Source organism: Orbicella faveolata, unplaced genomic scaffold (genome assembly GCF_042242905.1).
Source record: "Orbicella faveolata isolate gen_17 unplaced genomic scaffold, um_ofav_v1 contig_14, whole genome shotgun sequence".
In the NCBI taxonomy this organism is placed as follows: domain Eukaryota; kingdom Metazoa; phylum Cnidaria; class Anthozoa; order Scleractinia; family Merulinidae; genus Orbicella; species Orbicella faveolata.
In genome coordinates this window covers 16,484,440-16,512,303 of record NW_028301541.1, presented here as the reverse complement: position 1 = coordinate 16,512,303, position 27,864 = coordinate 16,484,440, and the positions used below count along the sequence as shown (strand labels likewise).

The 27,864-nt window shown below is 42.7% G+C and overlaps 3 protein-coding genes and 4 pseudogenes across 3 annotated transcripts in view; 3 read left to right on the top strand and 4 right to left on the bottom strand.

Annotated features, from left to right (window-relative positions):
- Positions 1-24,164, bottom strand: part of LOC149114234 (neuromedin-U receptor 2-like) — a 38,646-nt gene extending 14,482 nt beyond the window's left edge. Inside the window, exons 1-2 of the mRNA XM_089286750.1 lie at positions 24,081-24,164; positions 22,648-22,803 (exon numbers count right to left, since the gene is read on the bottom strand). Coding sequence (XP_089142876.1) covers positions 22,648-22,760 — 113 coding nt within the window. The 5' untranslated portion in view covers positions 22,761-22,803; positions 24,081-24,164. The remainder of the gene's footprint in view (positions 1-22,647; positions 22,804-24,080) is intronic.
- LOC149114240 (zinc finger MYM-type protein 2-like) lies at positions 76-1,399 on the top strand (annotated as a pseudogene).
- Positions 2,464-3,883, top strand: LOC149114239 (uncharacterized; annotated as a pseudogene).
- LOC149114238 (uncharacterized) lies at positions 4,156-5,333 on the bottom strand (annotated as a pseudogene).
- LOC149114237 (uncharacterized) lies at positions 5,351-6,613 on the top strand (annotated as a pseudogene).
- LOC149114236 (uncharacterized) lies at positions 11,969-13,173 on the bottom strand. Its single transcript, XM_089287341.1, has one exon. The coding sequence runs from the start codon at positions 12,953-12,955 to the stop codon at positions 11,969-11,971; it is 987 nt and encodes a 328-aa protein (XP_089143467.1). The 5' UTR covers positions 12,956-13,173.
- On the bottom strand, positions 16,318-21,921 carry LOC149114235 (pyroglutamylated RF-amide peptide receptor-like). Its single transcript, XM_089286749.1, has 3 exons — positions 21,615-21,921; positions 18,261-18,503; positions 16,318-16,795 (listed from the first exon to the last, which is right to left on the bottom strand). The coding sequence occupies exons 1-3, from the start codon at positions 21,897-21,899 to the stop codon at positions 16,469-16,471; spliced, it is 855 nt and encodes a 284-aa protein (XP_089142875.1). The 5' UTR covers positions 21,900-21,921; the 3' UTR covers positions 16,318-16,468.
- Positions 24,165-27,864: the final 3,700 nt, after the last annotated feature.

Genomic DNA, 27,864 nt, shown 5'->3' with positions numbered 1-27,864 from the left:
TCTTCTCAAGAAAATGTTTTGGTGAATGATGCTGTTCCAGTTTCAACTAAGTATAAAAACAAGTGGGTTGTGAACATTTTTGCCGAATGGCAGAGGTTGAGAGAGGTTAAAGTTCCGGTATTAGATTGTGGCGGTCTCTTCAAGGACTACGATTTACACAATGTTACCGCTGTGAGTGTAGATATTGCTGGAATGGACGCTCTGTCGCTGAACTATTGGTTGTCAAAATTTGTGATGGAGGTAGCTAAAAAGTCCGGTGAAAGATACCCTCCGAAGTCTGTTTATGGTATCATTTGTGCCCTCAAGCGTTATTTGGAGGAGAAAAATGGATCAGAAGCTTTGAATCCTCTGGACGCTGGTGACAAAAGGTACTTGACAACTTTTAGACCGAATTGGTTAGTAATTTAAAGTGCACTGTTTCAGGACTTTAATTTTGTGTGTTATTTTTTGAAGGTTTGTCCTTTTCCGACGTTGCTTAGATGCCGAGATGAAGAATGGCGTTCGAGACGGGCTTCACATTAAGTGTAAGAAAGAGGAAAAGGAGTTTGTGAGCGAGCAAGAAGAAGCAGTATTCTGGCAAAAGAAATTGCTGGGAACTACCATCAGCTAAGTCGTTATTGAACACGATCTATTTCTACAACGGAAAAGTTTTTGGGTTGCGGGGGGGGGAGATCACAGAAATATTGTTGTAAACAACTTTGAAATTGGTCCAAATTTTATTAAGTTTGAAGAAAATGCCTCTAAAACTTATCATGGAGGTCTTTGTGATCTAAAGTATGTGCCGCGAGTGGTCAAGCACGTTTGTCATTCTATTGAGGAAAAGCACGAGCCGTGCCTTGTTGAGATATTCAGATTGTATGTAGGGTTAGTTGAGACTCATGCAAAGGAAGTTACTGCATTTTACTTTAAGCCATCAAAAACTAGGTTCGCATTCGATAAAGCGCCCGTAGGCATCAACAGCTTGAACAAGATTTTGCCTGACATGTGCGACGCGGCAGGCTTTAAACGCAAAACCGCTCACAGTTTGCGCGTTACTTGTGTTTCCTCCCTGTTCAATTCTGGGGTTGAAGAAAAATTGATTCGCGAAAGGTCGGGGCATCGTTCTAATGCATTGTTACAGTACGAAAAGCCTACAGAAGAAAATGTGTCTAAAATTTCAAAGATCCTAGGTCCAAGTGTTGTTAGTACAACTACATGTTTTACCACAGAGAAACAGGATCAATCTTTAACGGATGTTGTTTTCCAGAAAGGAAAATTCAAAAACTGTACAATTAATGTAACGATGTCTAAGAAGGAATAATATGTTGCTGTATTGTTGTTGTAGGCAATGATTTAAGCGGGAAAAATGCTGTATTTAGAATTATAATTAAGACTGATTAAAATTCAAGTTTCTTGATCAGTGTCTTGATCAGTTTTTGAACTAATCTACCGTGTGTTGATCGGTATGTTCATTGGGTATCAACATACATGCACCTGACCCAATTGATGCGAGCTGATTGGGTCATCAGCTCATGAATAATTAATGAGTTTGAGAACTCTAATTCAAAAAGAAGAGGGAAGCCTTTGAAATCAAAGGGTTCGCTATTTTCATCTTTGACGCTAATAGTGATGCTATTTATGAACTCGTCCGTGGAGCAGTCTCGCAAAACCTGTTGCGGAGAACCCTGGTAGCTCACCTTTTCATAAGGCTTCCCTTTCACATCAAACAGGGCTAAGACGTCTGACCTTTTGCCATTGAACAGATTCCGTTCTGTGTCGATCAAATTACAATGAATAAAATATGTCGTTGGATATGTAAGCCGTTTTACGAATGTTGTAAGATCCAACTTTCGCCCAATACCAAGCAAATTGGCTAAATCGCGATCAAGGTCAATCGGTTTTGCCCCAAAATTTCTGATAACAAGCGGGCCAACGGGTTGGTTTATTTCTGTTTCCAACTGTTTATAGTGATATTTGTCGAACAGACCGTCTATTTGTTTTGCCATGCTTTCTAAATTATAATGCCCTGGGGGTATTTTACTAACTGACAAAGCTCTATCTTTGTTTTTATCTCCCATGGAGCCTGAACCTTCTTTTTTCAAAATGTCCCAGCTGTTGTACAAACTGCAAGATATGAGTTTCATGAAATGGACTTTCGGTATCGGTTTTTCAAAAGATATTCTCTGCCCGTTCTGTTGCGTGACAATAGTGAGAACAACCATTTTATATTCAACAAATAAAATCGTGTTCAAATACAGTGCCGAATGTGTGGGACGATATCGGTCAAGACCCCGGGTTTGGTGATCCCAAGTTTTTGAAAATAGAAGATGCTGCGAAGAAAAAGGCCTGGACAAACTTTTTAAACCGCTTTCCAAAAGCGGACAAAAGCAGGTTCATTTCACAAGCAATGATCGACGAGAAAAAAAAACGTAACCGCAGAGGTTTTTTCAAGGAAAGCGAAGGCTCGTTTCAAAGCGTCTTCGGCTCAGACAGAAAATATTGGAGCGAGGAAATGAAACAAGCGCCCGGTTTGGGAGACAGCGGGGGTTTTCCTTACCAATTGTCGCCGCTTGGCTCACAAATTTCTTTGCCCATCCCTGCGGTACCTTTCTACGGCAAAGCGCCAAGCTTGAAAAAAATATTCAACGACGCAATCCAAATCTACGTCACGCCTGACCAATATTTCACGACAAAATTCCGAGAAATATTTCAAAAAACCAAACTCAGGCACACTTCTGCAGCCGAATCAAAACACTTGTTAGGAGGGCCCGACATGAAATATTGGCCGTAACAGCTCAACTTCGCGGTTTTCTGCGCGACACAAGGTTGCGGAGTTTCTCGCGAAATCTTTGACAACGGGATGAATCTCCCCCCGCAGATAAGAGCTTTCTACAAATTCCACGTGTATTTCACGGTCAGGCGCATTTTGTACCACCTAGGAGGAATTCAGAGCATGAGCGCTTTGCCCGGAGACCCGCCTTTCAACCAATACAATAATCATTATGACGTTGCTTCGTACAAAAGGATATGCAACGAGTTCGGTATAGATCCGTCGAGTGATTTCCGCTACACGCACGGGGCAAACCACGGTCTGGGAAGCGTTTACGTCTATGCGAGCGGCGCGTTGAAAACTGACTACCTATACCCGGGATGGAACAAATTCAGTGATTAAGGCGGCAAAGCTATTCAAGGGGACTTGATTTATTACATCGAGCCGGGGACCGCTTCTGATACCCAATCGGACTGGTTCGCGCCAAACACAGCATCAGGTTTGACGCAGGTGGGCTTGTCGAGAATCAACCAGTCAATCGAGGCTTTCGTTTACTGCATCCTGGGCGCGCAAGTCAACGTCCGCAGCAGCATTCTCGGTTCGGGCGGCCGAGCGAGAGAAGCCCAAAGCGAGTTCCTGGTGCTGGTAGAAGACGCGATCAGACAGCCCGACTTGGCTAAGAGCGTGCAAAGGTACCAGCTCGCGGTGGATCAAGCGAAGGTCAGGCTCAATCTTGCTGTAGCCTCCATGGCCTGGCTTATGCCCGCACAAATGATTATCAACACAGCAAGCACGATCGGCTACAACAACAAGCTTAAACAGGCGGTCTCTGGGATGAAACTGGGAGTGAACAACGAGGTAAACCCGGAGACAAAAAAAGCTGGGCTCAAAATCATGGCAGGAGGCCCATCAAAAATTAACCCGCCCAACAGCCATCCGTCCAACCCGATACACAAAGCCGCAACAGCCGAATCAAGGAAACCATCTTCAGCCGAAACTCAGCAAGCAAAGCCGACGGCGCAAAAAATTGAGCCCACGGCTCCAGATAAAACACCGCAACATGAAATTAACAAAACGGCGGTTATCGTCGGTGTAGTCGGATTATCGGCTTTGCTGTTCATGGCTTGGAGGTAAAGTTAACGCTGCTTCTTAAAATATTGTTCGAACAAAAAGGCCACCGCGGCAAGAATAAGCAGCCAGGTGTGCTCGGCCAGAAACCCGACGACTTGGCCGGCGGCTTTGAAAAGAAAGCTCACAATCGAGCCAACAGCCCGGGCTGCAGAGAACCAAGTTTCGCGGCAACATCTTTGAGGCCATTTCCCAAAGCTTTGCCGGTGGCCTTCAAACCTCTGGTGAGGGCCCCGATGACAGCTCCGATTGTGACCCCGGCGGCGAGAAGAATAGCGGTCAATGTCACGGCATGTTTTTTGAAGATTTCCTTGACCCTTTCCAAGAGAGGCCGCCCCCTTTCCGTTTCCGCGATCTGAGTTTGCAAACGCGCGAGCTCCTCGTTTCTTTCTGCCACCCTCTCTCTTGCATCTTCTTTGTCGGAGGGCGAGGCATTCTCATCTTGGATGATTGCCTGGTCTTCCTCGTTTTGGCGCGGCAGCTCGCTTTCCTGCTCTTACAGGTCGTCCAACGGTTTTGTTTGGTTGAGCCTTTCTTCCATGGCGTTTGTTTCACTTTCTTTCGCAGCGATGCTGGCCCTGAGTTTGTCAATCTTGGCTTGTTCTTTTTCTCTGTTTCTTGCTGTTTTTGTAAGCAAGTCCAATTCTTTTGTCTTGTTTTCAAGATCGCTTTGATAGTTCTTTTTCAGTTCTTTCAGCCTGCGAAGCTCTGCTTCACTTTCAAAATTTGAACCTTGTTCATCCTGAATGGCATCAATTTTAGCATCAGTTTGCTCGATTTTACGTCTCAGAGCTTCCACTTCTTTCTTTTCTTCTTCTCTTTGCGAAGAGAGTGTTTCCGCCTGTTGTAGTTGGTTTTCAGCTTCTACCAGTCTTTGTTTCATTTCTCTGATAGTATCCCGGTCTTCTGAAATGACATCTGCAGCTCTTGGCCCAAGTTTGTCTTTAAATTTGTCTATAAAACTTTTCATGAAATCTGTCCCGTCTTCTTTCATAATCTTGTACTCACCTCCATCCCTGCCTATTGCAACAAATTTACCCTTGTTTTTTCCTCTGGTGCCTTTCATAATTGCAAAACTAATTTCTTTAAACCCGGTAAACACTCTTTTTAACCGGTCTATGATACCTTGCCGTTCCAAATCTGCTTCAAGCAAAAGGATATCTTCTGCACTAATAAATGATGTCTCGGCGTAAGAAGTGTCAGGCAGGCCGGACTGCTCGTGCTGCATAGTAGGCATTTCCTTTTGTTCGCCTCCGTGGTAGGGGTCGCCAGGTTGGTAGGGAGTGGACGCCGCGCCTGGCTGAAAAGGATGGGTTGTGTCAACCTCTTGTTCTCCATCACCATCATCGTCGTGGTCAATCCGGTTGTCAAGGTCCGTGTCTTCGTAACCAAATTCGCCGCCTTTCGACATAGCGATATATTTCAAGCCTATTATTTTTCAAATTAGAAATAATCGCCGGTGTTTTATACACAATGTCAGCGCCAGAGAACCTTCGCCCAACGTACCGGAAAAAGACATTACGCGCCATGCAGGCCGAGCGCGCGGTCAAGCGAATCATCTTTTCCCGCACTGAAGCCAAACCCGGCGACACGCTGTATGTTTCAGTGCCCAGGCTAAACGTGAACGAGGTTCTGGTGCCGGGCTCGCTAGCGCTTATCTTTAATATCGACGTTTCTGGAGGGCACGCCAACAACTTCCTTGTCCAGAACGTCACGCGGGCGTTCGTTGACAGGCTGCACGTGAGGTTCGGAGGCACTACCCTGCAAGACACGGTTGGCTACGGCATCTACAAAATCTTTGATGACCTTTTCCTTTCGCAGGAAGAACGAGACAACAGGATTCTCGAAGGGATTCAGAGCGAGGATCTATGCAAGATCCGCTCAGACGCGGAAGACAAGAAAGACTCGGGCGTCGACGCTGAAAACAAGCTGAATGAGGTGTACGGGAACAAGTACCGGATCAGGCTTGACCATCAGATCCTAACTGATCACGGCGTTTTCTACCCCCAGGCCCTTTACAACGACCTCGTATTCGAAATAACCTTTGCTGAAGCTGCACATGTGGTCAAGAGCTCCCAGCTGAAATACAAGCTGACCAACATCCAGCTCGAGTACGAAATGATCCGCAGCAAGACTCTGGCAGACGAGGCGCACAGCGTTTACTCCAGCGGAAAAGAGTTCGCCTATGACCACGTGATGCGTTCCAAAGTGGTGACCTTCAAAAAAGACACCGACACGAGGAAGAACATCAAAGTCGACGCCCAAAAAAGGTCGCTAAAAACCATCCTGCTGCTGTTCATAGAGCCGTATGCTGATGGCACCAGAGATTCAGAAAAATACGTCTTCTCGGATCTGACGAAAGTCAGCGTCACGATCAACGGCTCGCCCAACATGATTTACAACAACGGTGTCGAAGGCAAGGACATGTGGGAAGAGGCCCAACGTTTCTTCGTGAAGGAAAAAATAAAACCGAGCACATGGATGCGACAAAGTTTTACACCGGAGATAATTTCGGGCTTCTGATTGATATGCGCTCCATGGCGGACCAAGAAATGCACGGAACCGGCAGGCGCATTGTGAACAGTACAGACGGCGTCCAGCTGGAAATCAAGAGGAAAGCCGAAGGCTCAGGCGATTTGAACTGCCACGTATTCATCATCGCCGACCACCAGTTCAACATTATGGACAGACAGATGGAATCTGTACAGAAATGAATATAACATGGACCCGAGCAAGATACCCTTCAACGATCTCATTGTGGGGCCGACCAATTCAGGCAAATCGAGGTTCATGGTGGACCAGCTCTACGGCCCGTTCCGCGGAAAGTTCGACTACATCGTTCTCATCTGCCCGACTTTCACGCACAACAAGACCTACCACCGGCTTGGCGAAAACGATCCAAGAATGGATGTGATAGTCTGCGATCAGCACGACGTGGAAAAGTGGTTGAAGCTCGTGAGATGGCTTTCCGAGGGCACCAACACGCTCATAATCCTCGACGACTGCGCAGCCTCAAAAGACGTGAAAGGGCGTACAGGCGAGCTGGTGAATCTCGCCTTTTCTGCCCGCCATATGGGCATCAGCGTTTGGGTGCTGACCGAGAAGTTGACCGGCATCACATCTTCCTTCCGGGAGAACGTTGCGGTGATCGTCCTCTTTTACACCCCCTCGGCCAGGACAATGAAAGCCATCTTCGATGATTACGCCGGCGAGCTCTCCCTGGATGAGTACAAAGGTCTGGTTTCAAAGCTGAAAGAGCGGAAGTTCTCTTATCTTGTGTTCGCGCTTCGCCACCCGTACGGGGTAAAGTTATTTGAATAAAAAAATGAAAGCTGCGTATAGCCTTGAACAATGGGTGAAGAGGCCGCGTTTGCAGAAGTTATGAACCTTCTTCAAACCGAGCCTGAGTCGAGTGGGCCAGCAGGTGGCATTGTTCCAACTTTCTCCGGACCTGACATTCCTGCTCTTCGCGAGCAGCTGGCCGTGCTCGTGTCCACAGGCAAAGCCAAAAAGGCCATCGGAGTGCAGCTAACCCACGAGCAGGTGAGGCGCCTGAGCGACAAAGAGGTCGAGAAATTCACCAAACGCTACGAGACGTACGTGGGCTCAAAGACAACAGAAAGCCTGATCGACAGCTTCATTTTTCTTGCAACCAAAGTGGTCGGAATAACCGTCAAAATCAGACATCGACGTTTACCAAAAAGAACTCGGAAACGACTACATCTTGAACAAAGAGCTCTCCAATCTGGCCGGCAACGTTGCTTTGAAGTGCGGACGGTTTCTTGCTGCGGCCAACGCGGTGTTCATCACCATTAAACATGTTGATTTTAGTCCACAGTTGCCGGAGCAGAGCCATCCTTCTCGTGATGAACACGGCTATCCGCTTGAGGGTGTTGATGAAGTACCCGGCTCAGCAACTGCAAAATAACTGGGCAGCATTCATCAACAACTGCTGAGGGCTTGCGGACAAATTGTTAACAGTTAAACTTTTTTCATTTGCTTATAATACGGTTCGCCTCAGAATGTCAACCGAACAATCCGAGAGCGCACCTCAGGTCGAGACCCAGGCAGCACCTGCCGCCGATATCACACAGCAAGCGACAACTCCGACTGCAACAACTCGCGTAAATATCCCAACCGTGTGGCCGCTGGCAAAATGGTTTCTGAAAGAACGCGGCAGGCCCGGGAACAACAGAAGAAAGATGCCGAGGCTTATAGGGCTCTCGGGAAAAATAAGACGAAAGCCGCCACAGAGCCCCCTGAGCCAGCCCCTGAGCCAGCCCAGACAACAGAAGGCGAAAGCGCAAAGAGCAGCGGCCTCAGCACCAACCAATGGATTGCTATTGGCAGCATAGGCGTTTCACTTCTCGGGATTTATTACAAACGGGAAGAGCTCAAGAGTGTGGCCAATGCCGCATTTGACAAAATAAAAACACCGGTGCCCGCGCCTGAGCCCGCGCGTGTCGAGCCAGAACCTGCTCGCGCGACACAGCGAAAAGGATTAAAAAAATGATTTAAACTTTTGGGTGTAAAGTATATCGCGATGTCGAACCCAACCATTGCGCATCTTCTCATCTCTACAGCCGCAATTGGCGGAATTTCGGTATTATGGCTCGAATTTACCGCAAAAGCTATCAAAAAGGTGGCGCATCTTACCAACGAAATGTTTGCTGATAAGGGCGCAGAAGAAAGAAAAAGGCAAAGAGAAATACAAGAAGAAGTAAGAAGAAGACTAGAACGAATACTAAGAAGAAGAGAAGAAGCAGCAGCGAAAGAAGAAGAAGAGGAAGAACAGACAGATTAAATTAACACAGTTTGGAGACAAGCTTATGAAAATATACTCAGATGGAAGTCTACTGCGTGAAAGACGGGCGAGTGACGTCGAACGTCCGAGGAACAGTGAAAATTGTTGGTACAAAAAGCAACCGGCGACTGCTAAAAGTGAAGTGTGCTGTGTGCGGAATCACCAAAACAAAGTTTTTGCCTGGAATTCCCAGAAAGGCAGCCAAATCGAAATAAAGAGCAAGCGGGAAAGACAGATTAATTTTGTTTTAAACTTTCGTTCTTTACTTATATCAAACGCACCATGTCCGACAACAAGCTTGTAAAGACCGTCATTGAGGCCGCAACTCTCACGTTACTAGCCGCGGGCATCGGCTGGACCGCAAAAAAGGTTGTGAAAGAGAATTTCACTTCTTATCCCAGCAGCAGCCCGATGAATTACGTGAAGTTCACCGTCGTCATGGCGGGCAGCATTGGGCTCAAAAAATACCTCGAGGATCAGAAAATTCTTATTTCACCATCAAAGCCCTCAGAACGGTTGCGCTGTTATTTTTCACATACAAGATGTTTGATTGTACCGTTGATGCCATAAATTTTGTTTGGTCGGTTGAAGACTTCGAGGATCTTGATACTGAGCACTTTCCATTACCGGAGAAATGCCCTTCACCTCCTCCCTACGGACCCCGCAGCCATACGGCGACAATTAAAAAAAGATTTACAAGATATATAATGGCGAGCATCGCGATCATGATTGGCGGGGCTGTGTTGAACGCCACGGCTTTTATCGGTGGTAATTATCTGACGAGGACGCTTGGCGGGGGCGACAAAGCTGCGCTTGAAGAAAAAAAGCGCCACGACAAAGCTCTCGAAGATTATCAAGCGGCTTACGCCAAATACACGCGAGACCGAACACAACTTCTCGACTGGATTGCGACCAACGCGCAAACAAAGGAGCAGGCCAAGCAGAACTTCACCAACACGGACTACGCCTTCAAACTCTACAACCAGGCGGATCCTGACGAACAGATGGTACCCCCCAAGGAGCCCAAGTTCTCAGATTTCTATCAGCCAAGTGAGCAGCAGAAAAAGGGTGAACTCGCGTTCGTGGGCGCCGGGGCGCTCGCTCTGGGCTACGTAGCCTTCCGGTTCCTTTAAAATTTTTTACGTTACAAAGAGGCCGAACCCCTGACTTCGAGAAATTCTGATGAGGTCGCCCTGGCCGTTGAGAAGATTTAAAAGCGCTCGCCCTTCGAATGGCCTGAAATGCTGCAGGTTGACCCCGGGCGCAAGTTCATGGGCGCTGTCACAAAAGAGATGGACAAGCACAAAACATATATCCGGCGCGTTGACATTCACCGCGACCAGGCCATTGTCGAACGTTTCAACCGCACCCTGACTGAGCGCTTGTTCGGCCACCAGTACGCCGTGGAAATGCGACTCCCTGAGGGCAAGCGGTCCACTGCCTTGGTGAAAAGACTTCCAGAAGTTGTTTCGGCTTTGAACAACGAGGTCACAAGCCTTATCGGGAAGAAACCCGCCGTTGCCATCAAAGAAAAATCTGTTTATGCAAGGCCGTCGACACCTTACTCGAGGCCTGTTGGAAAAAGCGAAAAAATACCCCCCTCTCTTGTACAAGTTTGTTATCTCTACCAGCCCGGCGAGCTTGAAGGCGGTGTAAAAAGGGCCACAGACCCAATCTGGCCTTTGAAAGTTTACAACATTGAAAGGTCTTTCATCAAACCGGATCAGCCCGTTCTCTACTATCTGCGCGACGGTCCCAAGCGCGGCTTCGTGCGTGAAGAGCTGCTCGTTGTCCCTCCAAACACACAATTACCCCCAGAGCAACTTTGAAACTTCCGCTTCCGTGAATGCGCACAGGATTTTTTCGTTTTGAAGAAAAAGAAATCTGTTATATCTCGCCATGTCAGCCGTTGTGGACATCGAGGATTTTCTTTACTGGGCCATTGAGTTTTCCGCGAAAGAAAAAGGGAAGAGCCACTACGAAGAAGTCAAATATTTCGCAGAGCGTTTCAATGAATTTGTTCTCGGCCACGGAAAAGAACTTTTCTTGGTTGGCGAGGTGGCCACGGAGTATGAAAACGCTCGAGAACAATACAAGTACGCTCCCATAAAACTTATCGACTGGATCGTGGACAGCGCGCGAGATGACAACATCCGTCTCGCAAATTTTATGAACTGGCTAACACCACCACCATCCTTACCCGCGAAAGAAGAAGTAGTCAAGTGTTTAGAAGAGGGTTTCCATGAATTTGTTCTCGACCAGCAACTTTGAAACTTCGGCTTCCAAATCTCTAAGTTCATCATCAGTTAATGTTGACAATATATCCATGTTGGTGTACCCGTAAGGTTTCGTACAGATACCATCGTCACCTATCCATCGCTTTGAATCAAATGGCGAAAGCGAAATTTTGTTAAGATGCATGCCGTAGATCTCGTGTCCCTCGCTTCGAAGAAAGTTCATTCCATGCCATTGCTGCTTCGCACCGAAAAGCGTTTCCTTGTACTGTTCATGCGTTATTTGTTTCTTGACGACGCTCTTTTTCACGCCCTTCGCTTTTTAGATATTTTTTTCGTCCGACTTCAAGATGGAGTACATTTTCGGTCTCAGACCAACGTACTCTGCGATTGGGGTTCCTGCACATTCGTCTTTCATTTTGTCCAAGACCTTTTTGTTCGTGTTTGAGTGCAGAGGATGCTCCTTCGGGTAGTCGCTCGTGTCGTAAAGGTCCATGTTGTTTTTCATGTCTTCGTAGACGTCTTCTGTTTCGATCAGAATCAGAAGACTGTCGGTGTCCGTGTACAAGAGCTCGCACTTCGAGCCGTACTTTTTTTTAAGCTCGTTGTAAAAGAAGTCGTACATCAGGATCTTGCTGCTGTCAAGGATCGTCATCCCCGAGTAGACCGGCTTGTTGAGAAGCAGCTTGCTTTTTCGCATGTCTATCCCTGCCATGTCGTTTGAAAATAAAACATGCCTTGAGTACAAAGGGCTGGCGATCAATTTCCTTATTTTTTCCGTCTCCTTGCTGCGCACTATTTTTATGTCAACGCGGTTACGCAGGTTTTCCATGGTTTTGCCGAAAACGGAGTTGTTCACGAGCTTGTAAAAGTTCTTTTCGAAGTCGCTCTTCGCTTTCTTCCTGAACTCTGTGTTCATCCGGATGTAAGGCTCCATCCAGCGCTCTTGTTCGAACTCCAGCACCCTGTGCACACGCTTCAGTTTCATGCCCTGCTTCAGATAAAACTGCAAGTTTCTGTAATGCACGACGTAGTTCTTTTTGTCATGAAGCGTTAGCAGCAGCTCAGCTTGCTGTCCGGTGGTTTCAGATCCAGGTCTTTCATCAACCCGTTTTGGTAGTCCGACATCCATTCCTTTTTTACGGCCTTTTTCTCCGGCGCCAGGGGATAGCTGTTGTGCTTCTCGTGCAGTTCTGCAGGGTATTCAAGATCGAACTCGAGAATCCACCCATGTTTATCGTTCTCTTTCTTATTCAAGATATCCTCCAATGTGGGCATGACACGCTTCCATTTAAAATCTCTTATCGGGTGAGGCATGCTCATCGCCCATCCGTAAAGGTTGTTTGCGTCGAGATAGATGATGAATTTTTTTGGCTTGCTTGGGTCGTATCCCGGTACTAGCGGGTTGTTTGCCTTGGCGTACCTATTGCTCACCATGGAGATTCCGCCCCGCATTCCCCTCTCCACGAAGAGATGCATTTCGTAGTCTGTGAAGAGCTCAAGCTCAACCCCCGTCTTTTTCAGGAGAGCATCCCAAGAGAGGCCTGGCGACGTGTAATAATGCGCCGGATCTAACCCATACTGCTCAAGGCACAGGTTTCGAAAGTTCTCAATAACATCCGCCAGCAGCGCGACGTCCGTTTTCACGTAAACATCGTGATAATCGCCCAGCTTTTTACATCCAAAAGCCTCCCAGACAGCCTGCGCCTGCGCGTACTTTTCGTCTGTTATGTGCTCGTCGTTCAGCTTGCTGTAAAACTTCTCTTTGTCCGGAAGCCTTGTCTCGCCGAATCTCCCGCATGAGTCCATGTACTCGTAAGGGTAGATCCCTTTTTTGTAAAGCAGGTCGCTGCCTTTTGAAATCGTTGATGTTATTTTCAACGACTCCTTCGGTGTTGCGCTTACAAGTGAATCAAGGCTTCCTTGCAAAAAGTTCAAGCTGTCGATGAAACGCAGACCTCCGACGGAAATTGTGATGTATTTCTCCATGTTGTTGGCGACGCATTTCACCTCCTTCTGCAGCTGTGACATCGCTTGCATTAAATGGTGCGCGTCGTAGCCCCTCAGGTTGTGGAATACAACTGGTATTTGGTCCGTCTTGGGGTTTATTCGCAATTTCTTATTGCATTCGCTGTGCGCGGCTCCGCGGTACCTGCCCGTTATGTGGCAATGGTCCTTTACCGCGTCTCTGAAGTTTTTCTGAAGTAAAGGGTTTCCACAGTACTTACAGTTTTCCTGTGATTTTGCTTCCAACTGGTCTTTTTCGTCTTCCAGCCTTTTTAGCCTTTGAACGCCCCATTTCTGCTCTTTCTGTGCCATGTAGAAACATCTTTTGTGGCCTTGGCCCCAATAACTCCATTTTTCACTGCCTTCTTCACCGACTTCTTCGATGTTCCAACAGATAAAGAATCCAAGAATTCGTCTTTTATCAGACTTTTGTTACAAATGTGGCAATCAGTTGCTTTTTTGAAATTTTCCCAGTCTTCGTCCGTCATCACAATCGGCTTTGGGGTGGCCAAACTCTCTCTTATTTTCTCCTCTTCCTGCAGAATGTCACTTAAAAACTTTCCCACCGCAGTTTCGCCCCTATAAGCCTTTGAACATACCACTTTACCGTCGCTTCTCACAACCATGAAAGAATACCCGCATGCCTTGTGCCTTTCAGTCTTCTCTGTATAGCTTGTTTGCATTCTCTCACACTCACATCCCAGAATCTTTCTGATAATTGCCTCAAAGTCCGCGTAAATAACGTAGTGCATCTTCATCTGGTTTTTGTAGTTTTGGAAGGAAAGGATGTTTCCCCCCTCTTCTGGCATTTCAACCCTTGTCGGCCTGCCATTCACACCGTTGCAATATTTTTTGTGACACACGAGCAAGTCTGCTCTTGAGAAACCGGTTAAGCACAGCATACAAAAGTGCTTTGCGTTTCTGTTCTTGCTCTGATCGAAAAGCAAAGCCCTTTCTCTTTTTACGTAACAATAGTGCTGAATTTCCCCTGACTCGATTAACATCAGGTTTATCCGCGGCATATTCGCTTGTCTTCGGCTTACCCGGTGCACAATCACACAATCGTTTTCCCAGCCAAATACGTTAATTGCGAGTTTCGGGTTTTGTGCCTCGAGCTTTTCTATCTGTTTTACCGGTTTTGGGAAATCGATGCCTACGTAGTCGATACCGTCGTTAACCGGATATTTGCTTGGTCTTTGCGGGTTCTTTCCGTCTTTTGGAGGGAATAAGGCGGCTCTGATCGCCCACTTCAGGCATTCGTTGTCTTTGTTTTGCACGTTGATTATTGCTTTCTTTTTTGCCAGTTTGGCTGGAAGAGGCAAATAGCTCCCTCCGCGAAGTGACTGATAGCGTGCAACATTCACGTACGCGATCTGTATCTTTTCAACTTCCCATCCTGATCCTTTCTCAGACCAGTGCTCTATTTCTCCTTTTGCGGTTTCAATGAATTCATCGAATTTTTGTTTTATCTGTTCCTCATCATTCCTTTCGAAAACGTGCGGTTTGCCGTCTTGAAAATAGTGCTCCATGAGTTCCGTTTCGCCGTTTCTTTCTATTGAAAACTTTACTTGTAACCCAAAACTAACTTTAACGCTATTTAACCTTTGGGTTTCTTGTTCAACCAAATCATTGATCTTTTCTTTGTTTCTCTTGCAAACGTTAAAAGATCTTTCTTGTTTGGATTCCTTTGGGATATATCCATTCTCCACACACGGAGCCATTCTTGGAAATTGTTTTGGGATATTTGGAACCCGTCATATAATGCGGTAAAATCGGGTTTTAACGGTTCGGAAAGGTTTGTTTTTTCCTCCCTCGGTATTGGGCCGTAGAACATTTGCAGAACATCGGGCGAATATCTTGCGGCAGCCATGTAGGCGTATACACTGTGCATACACTTGTCCAATAGGAAAAAAATTCTGGCACATTTTTGTAAATACTAGTCAAGGTGGCACATCCGCGCATATTGATTACGGACGTTGCGGACATTGCTGCTTCGCTGGACCCGCTTTTTCGCCCAATTTTTACGACTGTTTGCGTGACACACACATGTAAAGTGAGGGCTCTGGACACAGCGGGTAGCAAGGGGACAACAACCGTCCGAAAAAGCCACCCAGCACCTTCTCCGAAGCTTTAGTCCGAGGAGAAGATGCTGGGTGTCTTTTTCGGACGGTTGTTGTCCCCTTGCTACCCGCTGTGCCAGAACCCTCACTTTACATGTGTGTTTTACATATTTTGATTAACACAGGAGCTATGATTTACAAGTGATAAACTAAACTATGGGTTAAAATTAATCAGGAACTAAATTTAACAACTTGAGTCAGGGTGTCGACTTCAACATAGTCATCCCTATCTGAAAGAGTCTCAAATAAAAATCTACGAATTGCCTCCAAACGATTGCCTCCTCCAATAGCCTCCTCCAATAGCCTCCATTGACTTTAAAAAAAATGATCGGATATTTGTCCTTGGACATTATCTGTTCCTCGGAACTCACAGTTTTCCTCGAACTTCACTCTCGGAGTTCGAAAGCTGTTCCCTTCCGCAGAACAGATATTGTCCACGGAAAAATTTCCGAGCATTTTTTCGCACCAAATAGAAGCTATTGTCTATATATACAGAAGCAGTGAACATATGCAACAACAACAACAAACAAAACAACAAACACTTTTATTTCACCCCAGATCTAGAAATAATTTATTATAATAATTATTGTTATAAATTAAAAACACAAATGATAGGAATGCTGGCTACCCATAATAAGGGAGGGTGCACATGTTCGTGAACGAATAATAAACTTTAATTAATGCAAAAACATGAATGATCATGCAGCTCTTACATACACAACTTAAGCAGCTGTGATGATATCTAAGCCGGAAAAAATTCAGACTTAAACGGAATTAAGATCAATGGCCTCTGGGTTATTTACTGGTGCAAGACAACGGGAGCTGGTCGCGTTGTCAGTTTGTTATGTACATACCCGTAGATGGTATATGGTATAATAAACACCTAATAAGCACCCCCCTCCCCTATTCCAAATTCATTAAGCACCCTCTTTATATGCAAGCTAAGCGTACCCAAAGCGAAAGTGACATTCAAGGCATTGACATTGAATAGACTGATTAGATGAATGAACTATGAATGAACTCTGAGCGCAATATTGAACATTATCAAAGTTCTTGAGTTAAAGTTTTTGTTTTCCATTAAAGCACTAAGGCACTGTAAAAATAAATAAATAAATAATAATAATAATAATAGTAATAATAATAATAATAATAATAACAATGTTATGAAAAAGGAATTAACGCCACCTCTTCAAATAAGCGAGCTCGTTTAAACTACCAAATGTAGATAGCGCTCCTGGCGCTAAATTGAAGAATTGCAATAACCTTTCTGCCAGATCTATGAAAGTTAATACCGATGTTAAGTTGCACACCCTGTGAAGGATTCCCCTCTCTTGCTGGTCAGAGAAAGAGAGGAGAATTGCTGTCTCGCAAGGCAGTTTAAAGTGCTAACATATAAAAAAAAAGCAGCATTAAAAGAAGAAATGTTTTACATTTTTTGATCGCTCCAAAGACGATGTCCCTGACGTTGACAAACTTGATTTCCTGTGGACCCAGTGGAGCTTGTACAGCCACAGCATATCATTCCCTTAAGCTTTTCTCGGAAGGTTTTGTTAACCAGAGCGTACACAAATGGGTTGACGGCGGAACTGAACAGTACTAGCATATGAATAACAGCGTATGCGAGTTCACTGACACTGAGGGATGTGTAGGAGTCTAAGGTGTGTGCAATTACTTCAGGGGCCCAACAGATTCCAAATATGGCAGTGACAGTCACCCCCATCAAAGTGACTCGCTTCCGCACTCTTAGGACGCTCTGTGTGCAGAGAGAGACATAAATCCGATTTAGATAGTAACAAATGAGTTGTCAAGAAAGGTCCTGCAAACAGAATATGTATCCTTAACGGTGTCACAAGCATACATTCAGCCAGAGAAACAGACGGACAGACAGACAGACAAGCATGCAAACTTCATTTACTCTCCAATTTATACAGAATAGCATTTCTTCTACCTAATGTTACAAATTCAAATAATAGAAGAAGAATTAGAACAGAGCCGACAAATTTATTTAAGTTAATTTGAGAATGGTGTTGAAATCTGTAACAGCTCGATATTGATTTGGAAGTGCGGTCCTGGACTAGCTAGAAACCTGGCAACTGAACTAACGGCAATAAAGTCTTCAGTAGCTGATATTTTTGGCAAGGTGAAAATATCAGTTTCTCTTAAAGTGCTACCATGATGAAATTCTCGATATCCATTTTTTTTTACATTTTCGTACACAATAGGCCCTTTGCACGATCCGGTCACATGGTACAAAATCGCACATGCTGGTGAGCAAGTTGCACAGTGGGACTTCCAAAACAATGCAACTCGTACTAGTTCAACTGGACCTGCCTTTGTTTTGGAAGTCCCACTGCGGAACTTGCTCACCAGCATGTGCGATTTTGTACCATAAGACCGGATCGAGCAAAGGGCCTATAGGTCTTTCCTATTTCAGTCTATTACAGACAGTAAAACCCACGGTTTTTGGGCCTTTATTTCAGAGAATTTACGGCCGCCATTAATCTTCCTTGTTCCAAGTCTTGGTTGAGAATTTCAGAAAATGATGTCATTTTCTCAAAAATACTGGACGGGTTGAAATTGTAATAAAAGTTAATGTCGAAAATTGCACGCATATATGAACCAAAGTTTTTGTTATTCTTTGTGCGAATTGCTGTACTTATTGTTCGTATAATTTCAAACCGTGTGGTACTTTTGAGAAAATGACCTCATTTTCTCCAATTCTCAACCAAGACTTGGAACAAGGAAAATTAATGGCGGCCGTAAATTCTCGGATATAAAGGTTCAAATAACATGAGTTCTAATGCTCGTAATAAGTTGAAGTTTACCAAGATATCTAGGAAAGACCTATTGTGTACGAAAATGTAAAAAAATGGGTATCGAGAATTTGATCATATTGGTACTTTAAGGGAATATTTGCTGGATCACAGACTTAACAAACCTTTTAAGTATTAACAGTATTTACAAACGTGAAGACATTTTAAAACACAGAAAGAATAATATTTGGCTTGCGAGTGTTTGTATTGGTAACTGCATGGTGGAGAGTTATAATAACGCTAGAATGTTATGTTCGGAACACATAACACCAGAATATGATCGAATAAACTTAGCTACATAGAAGTTTCAATCATGAACGTTAATTTGCATACTTCAGTAATTATCGTAAGGAAAACGAAAGAAAAATGTTCACGTATTCAACTTCTTTGTTAATCCGTACTTACCATCTGTTGGAAGGCGAGTTGATTCTCAGGATCACGTTTAAACCACAGGGTGTACACGATTCTGGAATACAACCCAGCCATCAGTATCATGGCCGCAACTACAATGACTGACCAGATCAAAAAAGAGGCTTTTTGCAGCCATGCTTTACCCATCCGCACACAGGCATTATCTTTTACGTTTAAGCCCGTGATATCCGGTATGAAGAATATTAAAGCGAAGATCCAAGAACCAGGAATGATCACCTGAAATAGGAAAGCATAAAACAGACGACTATTTAAGGTAATTCCATCGAAATAGAACTCACAATAGATTTTCTTCCAAACTTTACCTGTTGACTTCTTATATCAAGAGAACGTAAAATTTGAAATAAAAAAGAAGGGGTCCCCATATTCGTTTTGGAGCAGGAAGACCTTCAATAAACCCCATCACTCCTGAAGTTATTTGCTTTTGCTTTCAGAAACGTTTAGATTTGAACCATTCACCTTACACTTTAAGAGAGCAGAAAAAAAGAGAGAAAGTTAAGGGAGAAATACAACAATGGATGTATTGTATAAATGTTAAGGAGCAATTTGATGTGCGTTTCATGATAAGGGCACTCATTTTTAGTCGACAGGGATACAATATGTTCCAAGCACGCATTGTTCTGAGGCCACATATTATCTTTTACGAGTGCTAGCCATGCTCTCGTTTTCTGTGATAATTTTTTACCCTGCGATAGAAATTGGTCCATATTCACTGTATAGAAAAAAGGTGATCTCTGCATTCAAACTAAATAATAAAATCGTTAGGTAACGGTACTAGTTTCCGAGAAAAAAATTGATGATTTGTCTCTCGCAAGCCAAGCCGTTTAGAAAAAGCCACCATTTTGTATATGCTGTGTATGTGCACGCGCTCGTGAGAGCGCGCTAATGACGCAAAAATCGTGCGCAGTAGGGATGCGCAATGCAATTCTGAGGAATCACCTTAAGGTGGCTCCCTATAGTTTCACGATTGTGCGCGGGCATAGGACAAAAGCTCAAGTAATCTACACGCGCCCAAAGGAAAACGTCAGTGTTTTTCGATTTTTGTGACGTCAACATGAGCACTAAAAGCAAACTGACAGTTAATTTTCTCTTGTTTCTTTCGGTGATTTTTTTTTTAAATTTGGCTCAGTTGTAACCACATACAAGTTCTTTAAAATAGCCTATTTTTGTTAAAATCTGTCAGAGCTAATCTAATATTTTAAAAGAATGACAAATTACAGAATATTGGAAAAACCGTCTGAACAACCTTGCCTTTTTACCGATTCACAATGTCTGGCAATATCATTTCCATGAAGTGGCAAAGTATGAAAAAAATTCACCGAAGGAAAGTATAAATATTTTAAGAGTTTAGGCCAAAATGAGAAATGTATCTGTCTGTCATTAGATGACATGTTGCTATGGCAGCGGCCTTAAACCAAAAATTGACAACCAAAAAATAAGCCTTATTTTTTAACATTACTCATACTGGTAAATCTCTGCATGGAAAACTTTAAGAGAAATTCGCTAAGTTTCCTTTTCTAACTCGCGCTCTACAGGGAGAGTGTTCGTAAAAAAGCTAGGGAACCACCTTAAACCTGTCAACGCATCAAGCTATTTTTCAGGGATGAGTTTCAACGAATAGCAATACGCCTCACACTGGTAACGAGTTATATCAGTAGGTCTGGTTTGATATCTTCTTAAAACATTTCATCGCAGATAAAGGATTCTTATAGTCAGCTAGCTATTATTTGTGCCCTTGTTTGTCCCGTGCATCGGCCCAATCCTTACCGGAAAATTTCGACACCTTTTCCACTTAAAGTGCCTTCTTTGCACCTGAAAGCGGGCAAAACCTTTCGTGCTTCTTTGACGACATCAATAATGTAAGCTAACAATTTGCTAACGCAACTGAAAAACTGGAACTGCGCGCGGAAAATTCGACACAAGTCTTGTGATAATAGAGGGCTTTAAATTGGATTACGAGTACGAGATTGAGTACGAGTTCGATTTTCGATTTTTAAATCAGTGACGTTTCCGGAGTCCTCGCTGTTCATGCTGGTTGTAGGTAAAGAGGGTAGCTCATGGGATGAAATGGGTATGTGTCGTGATAATGTGAAGCCTGAAAACTAGAATTGAAAAGTCGTTCTCGTATTCGATCTCGTACTCGTACTCAAATCTTAAGTCCCCTAATCTCATAAACAACAACTTGACTATGCGCTCTTGTCACGTGAGTGTTATTTTAAGTTTAGTTTATGCGACAACTGAGTACCAACTTGATGACAGGTATCAAGTAGAGGTTATTAATACAACTTGAAGTCGTTTTTTATTCATAGCTTTGTTCAAAATCAATATTTTCCCCTATAATTATTCTATATATTAAGCTCAATGAGATCTATCTGAAAAACCGGAAATATATTTTTCCTTAAATTGTCAAGTATTTGTTATACCGATTTAACCATCAAAAATATGTTATGATGTAAGATGAAAACTGATACGAAGGTATCACAGAATGGTCCGAATTTAAGAGCACCTAAACACGCCAATGATTGAATTTGTTTAGTGATTTCTTATTTCTTTAAAGGTGAGGGGCCCTATACGGTAGAAAACAAAGAAATCACTTTTTTTTTTTTTCACGGACTTAGGAGGCGGTAGTACAACTATTCCAAGTTTTTGTAGCCAATCAGAATGCGTGAAGAACACTATCCACTCGTTTGGCATATACTAATAGTAATTATTATACATTGTAGTCACCATCTGTCTTCTCATTGGCTAGAAGCCTGAGGTTAATTCTAGGAAACAGCGCGACCTACAGATTATTCACTATTCTGCTAGCGGATTAGTAAATAATTGGTAGGTTGCGCGTGCAATGCATGATTTCCAAGAGCAACGTCAAGTTTACGTAAGAACATGGCTTGTTGAAAATTGAATAAACTGTGCTCAGTGCGTTTGTCGGTATTTTCTTTAAAACAATGTATAGTAAAACATTTATGAGATTAGGTTTGTGTGATATCCGAAATAATCAAGGTCTCGGTTAGTGTTATCAGCCGAAGCCTTCGGCTTCGGCTGATAACACTTACCTCGACCTTGATTATTCCAGATATTACAAAAACCTCATCCAATAATTGTTTATAACTGAAGTTTTCTTAATCGAAAGAAATGTTCTAGCTGCTTTATAGACTGCGAAAATGTCTTCTTATGTTACGGTAAAAAACAAAGAAAGCATTTCGCTTATAGACCCTTTTCATAAAGGCCTACGTAAGCGGAGTATAAACAGCCAATCGCAATACGTGAAAAAAGTTATCCACTAGTTTGGAATATACTAAGAGCAACAATTAAACTTTGTCAGTGACGCACCTTCAGTTTACGCTTGGTAAGTTTGCCCACGTTGCTGGCAGGATAGATTACCGCAAAATATCGTTCAGCGGCAATTGCAACCAAAGTGACCACCGAGGAGGATCCAGCAGTCCATGCCAAGCCTCCACCCGTCACTAATTTGCAGAAAACTGTACCAAATGTTCCCCCTGGGTGAGTGGGGGTGATCTTGAAGAATGTCTCCGGTGTAACAAAGGTCGCAAACAGGGCATCCGCTAAAGCCAGGTTCACAAGTAAATAGTTGAAGGGAGTCCTGTGGAATATCATAAATCAAGAGAGGACGAAGGGTAAGATATTTAGCTCTTCTAATAGACCTTATTACAACGGTAATCCCTTTTACATTATTTTTAGACGACGTCAGGCTTCGGAAACCTCAGGAGGGCCTAGAGAAAGGCAGTCCCCTCAACTGGACGGCACAAGCGGCTTCACATTAGTTTTCATCCTCCACGAAAACTTCCATGTTACGCGCGTAGTGAAATTAATCAGAATTAGGTTCCATGTCTAAAAATAACTTGAGAGGGATTACCTTAAAAATAAGGCCTTTATCAAGGACTTACTCTCTTACTCTTTATCCTCTCTTGCATAGCTTCAGAAGAATGGCTGAACAAGATAGGAGCATGGCTATATTATCTACATTGCGACGTTAGAAATATTGCTTGGAGTGTAAATGCCCCAATGGACTTTTGTCTGAAGGAAATAACTAATTTTACCATTCCCGAAAGCGTTGTGACGATGTTAAGTTAAAAAAAAAATTAAAACGGCTGAGTTACCTGAGTTGTAATTCTTATACTCCGATGTAAATTTGAATACGTCAACTTATAATTGAAGAACTTTCAAAAATCTCTTTATAGTTCTCTCAAACGTTCTCTCATGTTCACATCAGACTATGTAAATCACAAGCCAGCACTTTTCTATTTCCGTTCACTGTTATATAAAGTTGTTAAAGTTGTTTTGTAAGCCTTCAGTAGTATTTTAAATTAACTTTGATAATTTAAGTATTTTAGTTTCAACATACCTCATGTCTCGATGTTTCTTTATGATCGCACAAACGAGGCAATTTCCAACGATGTTTATCACGACGAGTATAGAGTGTACCGTTGCTATGGCAATGCCAGATGATTGAAGCATGACTGAGTGGAGTTTTGTCGATTTTACACAGTCGCAAGACCTTCTAGGTTTAATAAAGAAAAAAAGGAAGAATGAATTCCTGACATCTTAGCTAATATCACTGGTTTAATGCGAGAAGAAGTGAAAGTGGAGAGGAAACATCATACTTTCATTATTCGCCACCTTAAGCTTATGGTTTGATCATTTTCTAACCACGTAATTTAGTAAAGAGGCACATCAGTTTTACCAAGTACACTACATTGTTTTTGTGTCAGTTACAGGGGCCCACGTGTTCAATCTTTAATCTTTAATCATTATTTATACACGGTAAAAACATCAGGTAGAAAAAATTACATAATAATGACTAAAAATCCAAATCCTAACATTATATTAACTTACATTAACATGCCACTTAAGAAAAACCCTGGTTTCCATGAATGCCGTGTTTAAAATTATGGTAGAGAAGGCGTTTAAATTTGTCCAATGAACCAGACTCTCTAATGTTACAGGGTAAATTGTTTCAAAATGCATGCAGGCATTTTCTGAGGGAGCGCGAATTATCGATATCAGCTTAGCTAACGATTGAGTGGATTTGCCGCCATGTTGCATTATCTCGCCTCAGAGATAAAACGTCCTTCTTTCGGTCATTCAGGAAAACAAAAACAAAAAAAAGAGCAAAAAAAACAAAACAAACAAACAAACAAAACAAAAAAACAAAGCAAAAAACAAAACAACAACAACAACAAAAAGAACAACAGTTGTGTATGTTTGCCCGCTATCGAGTGCTTCAGGGCTTTAATGGCAGAGATAAATATTGTATGCGGCTGCTGTTCCGACAGTTTTCCTAGTCCTCTCAAAACCCCCACTTCTGGTTACAGAAAAATTTACAGGAGTTTTCTATAACGCGATAGAAAAGCGAAGAAAATGTTTTCTATTTAGGAAACACTGGGGCAAAAAGAAAAGAACGTCACTTATTTATTTCGTTTCTCAAAATCCAACCTCTCTTTGCTCGCTTCATGCATATGTCAACAGCTCTGGTACCTCTGTGTTTCTATCGATTTCTGGAAGTACAGCTTTAAGAGACCGTGTTCCTACTGGATGTTTCCTCATTGTTGCGTGTTATACCATTCTTATTTGATTGAAAATAATTATTGAAGTCCTGTTTTAGCAATTCTTTTGGTTCAATGTTTTCACACCATTAAAAGAACCTATTTAATACAATAGGCAGATAATACTGAGAAACGTTTGCTAAATTTATGATATTCTAAAAGCCATAAATACAATATCTGGAAACTTGGAAATAATAACGAAAAATGATTTCTCGTTAGTGATAATCCTTACCTTACAAACGCTTAACGGGCGGAGAATTCCAGCAGAAGTTGAACGTAAATTTTGGTACACAGGCCAAAACCCGATATTACTGCATGATGGCATCGGAAGAAATGGATTATGAAAAGACAGCAGTTCACTAATCATCATATCATTTCCATACCACTTAGACCATGTGCTCACCACCCGTTGCACGTTTTAGTTATGTGAAAAGCTATCATGACAACCAGATAATGTCCAAAGACAAATTAAATACCCGGAAATTTTTTGCAGTCTAATGGAGTTTGGTTGTCAGTTTCGCATGTTGAACTTGGTTAAACTCCTTGCAGTATCTTTACTCGTGAATAAGTAATCGTTTACCGAAACCTGCCTCTACAATACGTCTGAAATTTATGTAACTTTAGAAATTTGAACCTCAAAATGTTGCTTAGGCAAGGAAAATTTGTGAAACTCTAATATGAGAATGCAGACAGCTTTCAATGTTGCTTTCATTTTTTATGATAACTACCCAAATAAAGCCCTGTCCACACTACGCCGGAGAATTTTAAAAACGCACCAATCACAGGTCATATTGGATTTGTGTTTGAGGAAAACTCGGGCACGGAAATCATATGATTATTGTGACGTCATCGTTTTCGAAAAGCTCCGTTTTGAAAATGTTTTCTGTCCAAACTAAAACGCAAGGCCGGCGTTTTCAATTTGCTCTGGTTTGAGCAGCGTTTACGAAAAAATACGCTTTCCTGACGGATTGGCGTGGATGGTAGACCTGACCGTAGAAATAAAGTTGCGTTTTCAATTTTCTCCGGCGTAGTGTCAGGACCGTTTTCTCTCGAATGCTTTTAAACGCTGTTTTAGGCTATCTAGAGTACTTTTAAAGCTCTGTAGGTTAATTTTAGGTTGCGCTAAGAAAAATTTTACCTGTTCGGTTATTCTAGGGGAACTTGAGTATTCTCGAATTCATTAGGGCTTTTTTTGCCCTTTTCCCGAAAACCTTATGCCTTATCGCCTTTCTGAAAATGATAGCTGACCTTTTTTCGGTACTCAAAACGACATTTTTTAACAATCCGAAAACAACAGACATTAAATTTCTCATATCACGAAAGTTCGATGCGACAATTCTCTTAAGAAAATCACAGGGAATTAAATGCCTTCCGAACAGATAATTTACCGAAACGATCCGTTGGGTGCCCCTGTAGTGAGGACGGGGCCTAACATAACGTGCAGCGGGTGGTAAACGCATGGTCTAAGTTGTATAAAGATTATACGATGATTAGTGAACCGCTGTCTTTCCCATTTCTTCCGATGTCATCATGTAGTGATATCGGGTTTTTGGGTTGGCCACAGAATTATCGCTTAACTCTTCCGATTCTCCGTCCGTTAAGCGTTTCTTGAGGTAAGATATCAGTTTTCATTTTTGTTTCTAAGTTTCCAGATATTATAACAATAGCTTTTAAAATATCAGAAATTTAACAAAAGTTGGTCGGTATTATCTGCATATTATATGAAAGTGTCACTATGTTCTAATTCCGAAAACAACAGACATTGAATTTCGCAAATCACGAAAGTTCGAGGTGATAATTCTCTTTAGAAAATCAGAGGGAATTAAAGGCCATCCGAAAAGATAATTTACCGAAACGATCCGTTGGGTGCCCCTGTAGTGAGGACGGGGCCTAACATAACGTGCAGCGGATGGTAAACGCATGGTCTAAGTTGTATAAAGATTATACGATGATTAATGAACCGCTGTCTTTCCCATTTCTTCCGATGTCATCATGTAGTGATATCGGGTTTTTGGGTTGGCCACATAATTATCGTTCAACTCTTCCGATTCTCCGTCCGTTAATCGTTTCTTAAGGTAAGATATCAGTTTTCAATTTTATTTCCAAGTTTCTAGATATTATAACAATAGCTTTTAAAATATCAGAAATTTAACAAAAGTTGGTCGGTATTATCTGCATATTATATTAAAGTGTAACTATGTGCAAATTTTCGATATCCAATTTTTACATTTTCTTACACAATAGGTCTTTAATTCCTACATACCTTGCCAAATTTCAATCTATTACGAACATTAGAACTCACGTTTTCTTGGACCTTTAGTTCCGAGAATCTATGGCCTCAATTAATTTTCCTTGTTGCAAGTTAATTTTGGTTGAGAATTTGAGAAAATGACGTCATTTTCTCAAAAATACCACACAAGCAAAGTAAAGCGATCGCAGCACCTTGTAAATGTGAGAAATACGAGATCTGTGATAATGATGCGCGCCGAAGAATATTCAAACCGGCAAACAAGTTTCTTTATTCATCGCATTTATTGCGAAACCAGTTTAACCTGAAAACTTAACAAAGCTTTCATTCATTACTAAAAGCTTTGTCTCCCCATCACTTTCTTCAACAAGTTTGTTTTTAGATATTCGTTGAATACTTTATTGGCTTGTTCAATAGTTTTTGTTTCACTTTCCGCGTCAATGTTGGCCAACATTATCTATCTTCCGTATTTCGTAGACAGAAATGATACGATCGCGCTGGACTATCCAGAATTATCATTCATTAAGTGTTTTTGCTCGCTCACGATTGTTCTAAACGCTTCACGTGACTGAAAACTGGGGAATATCCGAGGAAATTGAAAACCATGTTTAATGACTAGCCCCAGTCGTTAAGTGCTTTTAATAGATTAAAAGATGGCTTTGTTCGTAAGAAAGGCTCGAAATGTCAGCTGCCCGATAGAAACGTCACGTGCACGAAGTCGTTACGCGGTTCATTTACCCACATCAACTTCATGTTGATAAATCGCCAGTATTTATCCACAAATCAGCCACGACAGGGTTCAATGAAAATATTAGCAAACTTCTGAATCTATACACAACAAAAACGTATTCGTGAAGGAAAACGATTTAAAGGGCTACATCGTAAAGGCTGGTTTCCACATAATCGCAGACGATCGCAGAAGATCGCGGATCGCAAAGCGCACATCGCAGACGATCGCAAAGAAAGTTGTTTCCATATAATCGCAGACGATCGCAGGCGATCGCAGAGCCGACTGCTGCATACATTTCAGACAACGGAACTGTCAAAATTACACGCGCGTTGTGCTGGCGGGAAAATCGCAGCAAACAATATGGCGGACGTCGAGGAGGAAATTTTGCTGCAAGCAAATTTATTTCTTCTTTTAATTAGTCGACCTATTTCGAAATTCCCTTGGCACTGCATGTCACCCCGATCCAGAAGGTAGCGTTTTCAATCGCTTCAGATAACGACCATACGCAGTTCTTATGTCGCGGAATTTGACCTCCGCTTCAGCCGCCGATAAATTAAATTTCTCCCCCTTTTCTTGCCACCAGTTAGCCTCTTTGTTTTTGTCTTTGAAATCTTTACTGTTACGGTGGTAAACGCACTGATATCGCGCAACCTCCTCCATAAATTTCTCGTTACTAACGTTACCTTGTTCAACGCCAGCCATGTTTACAACAAATAAGCGGTTGCTTTGTTGCAAAGAAGCGTTGAATTATGGGACGAAATTCAAAATATTATGGATACGTTTCGATCGCAGATCGCACAACTTTGGTTTCCATATGATCGCACGATCACAATTGATCGCAGACGATCGCAGACGATTGCAGAAGATAGAACATGGCATTAAGCCAGCATTAAAGCATTTAAGCATTAAAAGCATTAAAAGCATTAAAGCCAGCATTAAAGCCAGAGCATTAAAGCATTAAGGCAGCATTAATGCATTAAGCCAGTATTAAAGCATTAAAGCCATTCAGCCATTAAGCCGGCATTAAAAGCATTAATA

Coding starts and splice junctions, on each gene's coding strand:
- LOC149114236 (XM_089287341.1), bottom strand. CDS start 12,955: ATGCAAGCGATGTCACAGCTGCAGAAGGAGGTGAAATGCGTCGCCAAC.
- LOC149114235 (XM_089286749.1), bottom strand. CDS start 21,899: ATGATATTCCACAGGACTCCCTTCAACTATTTACTTGTGAACCTGGCT. Junction 18,504..21,614: donor TTACCAAGCGTAAACTGAAG/GTGCGTCACTGA, acceptor TTCCTATTTCAG/GTGATCATTCCTGGTTCTTG. Junction 16,796..18,260: donor AACTCGCCTTCCAACAGATG/GTAAGTACGGAT, acceptor CTCTGCACACAG/AGCGTCCTAAGAGTGCGGAA.